At 34.5% G+C, this 7,670-nt stretch overlaps 1 protein-coding gene across 4 annotated transcripts in view; it reads right to left on the reverse strand.

The window, feature by feature from the left end:
• The window catches only part of LOC145261195 (laminin subunit alpha-like), a 469,749-nt gene that overhangs the window by 177,390 nt on the left and 284,689 nt on the right, over window positions 1-7,670 (reverse strand). For all 4 annotated transcript variants that reach the window (XM_080119517.1, XM_080119518.1, XM_080119516.1 and 1 more), the window contains 4 exons: window positions 7,038-7,146; window positions 6,168-6,281; window positions 4,073-4,191; window positions 2,407-2,493 (listed from right to left, as the gene is read on the reverse strand). In XM_080119517.1, the coding sequence (XP_079975643.1) occupies window positions 2,407-2,493; window positions 4,073-4,191; window positions 6,168-6,281; window positions 7,038-7,146 (429 nt within the window). The remainder of the gene's footprint in view (window positions 1-2,406; window positions 2,494-4,072; window positions 4,192-6,167; window positions 6,282-7,037; window positions 7,147-7,670) is intronic.

The following is a 7,670-nucleotide window of genomic DNA, read 5'->3' on the forward strand; positions in this document are numbered from 1 at the left end:
ATACTTGTCACATCGTTGCAATGTTTTATAACATTTTGAATGATATCCTATTATGATAAGAAAGCAGTAGTTGATATAAACTATTAATTAATGAGCTTATGTTAACTGTAGTATTGAAACATCTCATTATAGAAATTTTACAGCTATAGAAATAGCTATAGAATAAGGGACAACGCAATGGAGTTTCATTCTATATTAATAAACAACTTTATTTGTCATTTTCGTTAGTAGCGTTAGTAGATGCGTGCAAGAGAGAAAGGGTTTAATAGGTTGAAGTGTTCTTGTGTAAAGATAGAATTAATATATTGTCGGCTTGTTGAGGAGAGAACAGTTCAGTCCACAGGCGTTTATAGCTAGTAGTCGCCAGCAAAGGAAGCCAATTAAAGGAGAACAAAAGGGCAAAGGCTTCAGGAGTGTGTGTCTGATAGTAGAGACAGGGCAAAGGGGTTAGTGTCTTGTAGTAAGAAAGAGTAAGTGTGTGTGTGTTGGTATATGCTTTTTAGTATGATAAAGAATGTTAGTTAGGGTACCACCCATGGAAACAAATGAGAGTTTGAAAGGTCGCCATGTTAGCTTGTAGTACTCATGTTCTGCCTAGGGCCGAAGCCCCAGACGATGTGTGCTTCTGGGGGAAAACAGCAAGAAAGAGATTGAGAGTTTCAGATTTCGCCTTTTATATACTCTGTCACGTGATAGAGCTGGCTTGTGATTGAACAAGCAAGGAGGAAATGAATTTCAAATCTCGAATCGTGAGAATTAGTTCCTGCCTGTGTTTGTAGCAAGTGTCGGCTGCTACATAGCTGTTTTTTTATTTTTTCTTCAGGTCATCATAAATGATATTAATAATTTAAATAAAAAATTAAATGGCTGAGGTAATTCTATAATTACCATGCTAGAAATTTACTCATGCCTGAGAGTATCCTATACATCTACAAAGCCAACCATTCGCCCATGCATGGAATATTGTTACCACATCTGGGTTAGTGCCGCTACCACTAGTCTTTTCCTCCTAGACATCATCCAAAAAAAGAGTCTCCAATCTAACAGCTCTCACGTTATCGAACAAGCTCCAATGCTTGTCACATTGCTACAATGTTGCAATCCTGTGCCTGTATTTTTTAAGCATTAAGGCCCAGAGGCCATTCGAGGATAAGGATTAATAAGTGTACAGTAGTCAATGGGGCAATATCGTAGTCATCATTAGTAGTGGAAATTTGGTAAAGTGAATTGCTTAAGGGGACGGCTGATCAAGAATTTGTTTATGTTGGACTTGAAGATGACTAAATTGTAGTCAGCCGGAAAGCAGGCAAAAGGAACAGAGTTCCACAGACGGGCATAGTTCTAAGAAAGAAATTTTGTTCATGGAATCTACATTTAGGCTTAGGCACAGATAAAGATTAGGAGAAATTATTAATAATGGTTTCAGCTAGACGAGTGTTTTTCAAGTACTTTAATGGAATATGTTCTGATGAACTCATAGCACTGTTGATCTTTTGACATAAATACCCCCTTACTAACCCAACAAGCAGCAAAATCGCATGCCTTCATTGTAGAGAGACCCGATTCCTTCCTTATAATTTCTTCCTTTGAACTTGGGCATTTCATTCTTTGTTTCTTGCTTCTCAGACTGTGTTAATATGCAGAAATTTAAATGTAACAAACATCTCACTGCTCAACTCCCCATTTGAAATGCCCCTGTACGCATGACCCCTTACGTCTCAGTGGCAATGTACCTTGTTTGGGATGAATATGAATTAAAAAAAGAAAATCTATTTCCATTATGTTATTTTGAAAATTTTTTCCTTTCTGTTTTCTATACCGATTTATACGTTTTTTCTTCTTTTTTAAAAATCTTTCCAATTTAAGATTTTTCTTTCCTTCGTGTTTTTTTTTTTAAATGTATTTTTTTTGTTTTCGTTCAAGTCATTTTTAACCGTTAAAGTCTTCTATGTTTTTTAAGTGTATTTTTAAGCATCGGCGTCATTTTCTTTGTCTAACCCCCTAATTCCAACCCTACCGTCCAATACCCAAAAGAAATAAAAAAGGAAGTTGATGTTTTTTGCTTTAGGTCATCAGAAATGACACGCGTTATTTTTTTCAACTCGCTTTTGTTCAGTCCTATCCTATTCAAACAAAAGAATACATTACAAGTGTTACATTGGAAAGTAAATAGAAAGTCAGACAGCCTCCAACATCTGAAATTACGAAATCCTAAAAAGTCAACGATAGATGTGTTTTTGTTTCTTCATCAAGTCACCAAAAATTATCATTTTTGTATGAAAAATTCAATTGCAGACGTAATTCTGTGTTTTTATATGAACACTAGTAAAGAATAATTTTTCTTTCATTTTTTTTTTGGAGGGGGGGGGTAGTATACTAGTAAATAATAAAAACTCTGATACAAACCTGTTACAACGTAATCCAGAATATCCTCTTTGACATTCACAGCGTGTCACACGACCTCCGTCTGTAGTAAGGCAACTGGCTGCAAAACTGCAATTAAAAAACATCATTATATCATAAAACCATGTCAAATGTAGAAGGAGTTCACATGCCTCTCTCTCTCTCTCTCTATATATATATATATATATATATATATATATATATATATATATATATATATATAGAGAGAGAGAGAGAGAGAGAGAGAGAGAGAGAGAGAGAGAGAGAGAGTCATCCACATACAGTACTGTTTCGCTGTTTCACAGCTCATCAGTGAGGCTAGACAATCAACTACCTCAAACCAAGATCGAAACCAGATCGCCCAAACAACAGTCGGAGCTTCTAACCAATGCGCTATACAGCTGCTGCTATACGGGCAGTGAATTAACAATGTTTTGACATACATACATATATATATATATATGACTACTTCATTTAATCACATAAATTAATATACTAAAGTATAGATTTATGTGTAAACTTTAAGTGTTTACTTCAACAGTGCTCGATACGTAGGTAGTGCTCGGCAGTAAGTTATAAAATATATATGGTGCTTAAGCTACACAGAATATTCCGCGTTTCATCCATGCTAGGATTCATAAGCCTGATGAATCCTAGCGTGGACAAAACGCGGAATATTCCGTGTAGCTTAAGCGTCATATATATTTTATAACTTACTATATATATATATATATATATATATATATATATATATATATATATATATATATATATATATATATATATTTATATACACTGATAGGTTACATTCCAATGACCAAGGGATAGATTCAATCCCCAATCATAATTTTTTTTATTATTTTTTTATATTTGTTTAATTATACGAAGGTCATTCCAAAAGTAAAGTTTCTTACTTTTTAAGTCAAAAGGTTGAAGAGCGACGAAGATGGAAGTGGTACCATTAAAACTAGCGACCTTTATTACATGGCCACCATCATTCTCAATGCATTTTTGCCAGGAATTCAATAACGCATTTCTGATTCTAATGCACGTCTATGTCTATGACAGGGGTTGTTTCCTTTTGAAACACCGGTCATAATATTGGTGAATACCTATATTTTTTTATTGCTATCTTACACGTGTTTCGCTATGATGACGAAAAATATAGCTGATTATGCCATCACACAGCTCTTCAGAGACAACCATGTATCATCAAAAGTTGACACAAAGACCAAAGGGACGAAATAAAAAGGATACATAAGATGAGTAGGATGTACATCCCAATTTTTAAACTCCTTAAGAATGATATATAAATATATATATATATATATATATATATATATATATATATATATATATATATATATATATATATATATATATTGTGGAAATATATTTTCTTATAATAAATACCAATCCTTATTTAAGAAGCTCAATGTAATTACAGAGCAATATAATGAATAAATGACAATCTTCCAAAGTTCATGATGTTGACCATTTTATGATTTATTCCTTTAATTCAGTTGACCTTTACGATTCTAGAATCGTAAAGGTCAACTGAATTAAAGGAATAAATTATAAGATGGTCAACATCATGAAATTAGGAATATAGTCTTTTGTTATATGTGTGTGTGTGTGTGTGTGTGTGTGTGTGAAATAAAACACTCACTTGTTTGAAGGTACAGAGAGAGGGCATTCACAAATCTTACAACCTTCGATTGCAGGATTTCCATGATGACCAGGTTTGCATACATGGCAATAATGACCCATTGTATTCCCACCACAATTCTGCAAAGAAATACAAAACACAATGAGTAAATGTTAATTTTATTTTTATTTCGGACTATTAGTCTCATCTTTATTAGTTGTTGTTTTTTTTAATCTTTTTATTGGTTCACAACGTTTCGGCCAACTTCCTCTGGCCTTCGTCAGGTGGTAACCGCGACGGATAGGAACTTCGAATCTCCTAACTGCATTCTCAGCCATCACTGCCATCCATAGTTGTTGTCGTCTCACCACATTTTTGACCAATTACCTCTTAGTTAGGAGATTCGAAGTTCCTATCCGTCGCGGTTACCACCTGACGAAGGCCAGAGGAAGTTGGCCGAAACGTTGTGAACCAATAAAAAGATTAAAAAAAACAACAACTAATAAAGATGAGGCTAATAGTCCGAAATAAAAATAAAATTAACATAAAATGCTCATCTCAAAATAAAAAAATTCCAATTAAGGAATAATATATACAATGAGTAAATATTCAGATATTATTTATCATTATATTTGCAGGATCCAGCGGAAATCCCAAAATACTTTCTATAATTTACTTTAATAATAATATTCCTGCCTATAACCTGTATCTCTATAAAGCCACCCTTTTGCACACGCATGGAGCACTGTTTTCACATTTGAACTGGTGATCTAATCACTAGTCTCTCTCAGGGGCAGGATGCAAAAAGGAGCCTCTAATCTAATAGATCTCATACTGTCTGTCAAGCTCTAGCCTCTGTCTCATCGCCGCAATGTTGCATCTCTGTGCTTGTTTTTACAAGTACTTCCACTGAATGTGCTCCAATGAACCGACTGCAATTATCCACTAAATGTAAATACCTCCGACCAGTAGCAAAATCACACCCCTTTATTCTAGACATTGTAACATAGCGTGGACGGCTATATGCAAATGTATGTAAAATGATATCACTAGTAGGGAAAAAATAAAGGCTTTAAAAAGGAGATATCGTTAGAGATGGAGATTACATTCGAGATGGCATGAGAGGCATGGAGAACGTTCGAGATCACGTTGGTGATGTCACGGCCATAACAATGAAGAAATGAATGTTGTTGTTACAAAGAAAAAGCTATCTGAAGTTCTTGTGTATTCTTTTGTCTACTTTGCGACTGAGCATACAACGTGTTGGTTCCCAGACGACGGTATAACGTTCCAAGATGCTGGAAAATTTTCTACTTTTCTTTTTCTCTTTAACATTGGCCAAGCTCTCATGGAATGCAGCACAAGCATTGTAGCGATTTTATTGGGAGGCTGGTAGTTGACCCGGATTATGTCTGACATAGATGTCAGGACGTCGCCCACATATTGAAGCTCATAAAAATGTAAATAATGCTCTACCTAATGATAATGATATCATTAGGTGACATGTTTATTTATGGTGGTGATTGTGAATGTTCTATCAGTGATGTTGTGTTGCATGGGGAAGGTTCAAGAAGCTGTTGCCAATCCTTATGCCTACACACATTTACTTTAAGATTCAATTATTTTGTCCATTAGTTTTCGCATTCCATCAGCGATGTTTCTGACAACAGGATAAAAATTGCTGTCTTCAAGGTCTAAAGTTATTATTTAACACATATTGACTAGTTTTTTTTGTTTTTTTTTTGTTTTTTTTAAATCTTGAAGTAGTACTTTTTTACTTCCTTACATCAAGTGGCTTTATGCCTTGTCTGGAGCGGTTTTAATAAAAAAAAACGAATAGTAGAAATAATACAAATAAATTAAACTAGTAGCATTGTTTACTCTGCCATCTTACATGGCAGGAAGACATAGATCTTAATCACTTATGCGCTGCAATGGCTTTTGGATGGGACTACATGGAAAGGAGATTTAAGACGTTTCCTGATGTTCCCCCATCCCCCAGAGTCCGGGCCACCTGCAGCAATCTAATTACCAAAATTAGATGAAGAAGAAGCAGAAGATGTACACAGAATCTATAAAAATTAAGAAGAACTTTGCATGATAATAGTTTCCTTACCAGACATTCTCCTGTGCGTGGGTCACATTGATTGGTATGTCCATTGCATTCACATGGAGCACACGTTCCAAAAAATGGACTCTTTCGGCGCCGGTAATGTCCAGGGGCACATTTCTGTAAGAAAAGAAAGCATGTGTATAATAGTAAAAAACAAAAAATATTCCTTTTGTCAGAAACAGTTGAGGCATAGTTACCCCCCCCCAAAAAAAAATCATGATTTTAGTGTTTATACAATAACTTATTGTGGGATAGAAAGTGTTCTGGTGTGTGTGTGTGTGTGTGTGTGTGTGTGTGTGTGTGTGTGTGTGTGTGTGTGTGTGTGTGTGTGTGTGTGTGCGTGTGCGTAAAATATTTTTTGAAAAGAAAGCAGCAGCACCTCATCAGTTCCAACTCTTCTTTACTGTGGCAGGGATGATGACACTGATAATGTCAGACCTTCTTCTGTTGCATGTTTTTGAACTCTAAAATTTGATAGGCTCCTAAGTGTGACAAAGATTCCAAGACCAAGTTAACATATTGCCAATGCAGACTTAGGTTTAGTGGTTGGATTAAGGAAGTGTTTTTTTTGTTGTTTTTTTTTTGTTCTTGTTTTTTTTTTTTTTGTTTTTTTTACTATCAAAAAATGAAAAACGTTTTTATTTTCCTGTATTATTTTATTTTTGTATTTTTTTGTAGGAAAGCTATCAAATGTACCGATTCTACATCTGGTTTCATATTGTATACTAGTACTTTTATTGTTAAAGTCGATATGTTGAATTTTTGTTTCATTGCAATATGGCGTTTACCATTTACCCTAAAATGCAATAAACGTTTACACAATAGTATCCCATGGTTCTCAGTACCATTCCATAAACTTTATACAATCCTTACCTCACATGAAGTACCTCTATAACTAGGGGGACAGTCACATTTTTCCACAGTGTTGGCCCTACCACCAGTTCCATCTTTTGTGGCAATGTCCATGCGGATGTTACTAAGTCTGTTTAAAAAAACAAACAAAAAAAAACATAACACGAGGTTAGAGAGAGAAGTTGTTTTCAAATGGATCCCAAAATCTTGATAGATAGAGAGACAGCTAGCTAGATAGATCATCAGTGACCCGTTAGGTTAGTATTTTTAGGGATAAGTTCCACACCGGTTTGGGGGTTTTTATTTTAGGGTGCTTTGTAATAGGTGAAGTATTTTGAGGATTAGATGAATTCATAGAAATATTTTCAGTGAAAAGGTTTTGCAGGTTTCATAATCAAATGTGAGAATACGAGAGACATATGGCAAACAAAATAATGAGTTAAGAAGGCATATATTTGCAAAAGAAATAATTTATATACGAAAGTCAGAGTTGTGTTTTCCTTGATGGATACAAATTCTGAGGATGGAGTCTCTCTCCGAAATATTAATTTTAAACAAATAAATATGTGTTTATTTTCATAATATTGTATTGTAATTCGGTTTATTTTTAAATTCAAACAGCAATTCAAAAATGTATAAAATTTTGAAGATGGT

The sequence above is a fragment of the Euprymna scolopes genome, chromosome 37 (genome assembly GCF_053919585.1).
Source record: "Euprymna scolopes isolate OS-2025 chromosome 37, ASM5391958v1, whole genome shotgun sequence".
Taxonomy (NCBI): Eukaryota; Metazoa; Mollusca; class Cephalopoda; order Sepiida; family Sepiolidae; genus Euprymna; species Euprymna scolopes.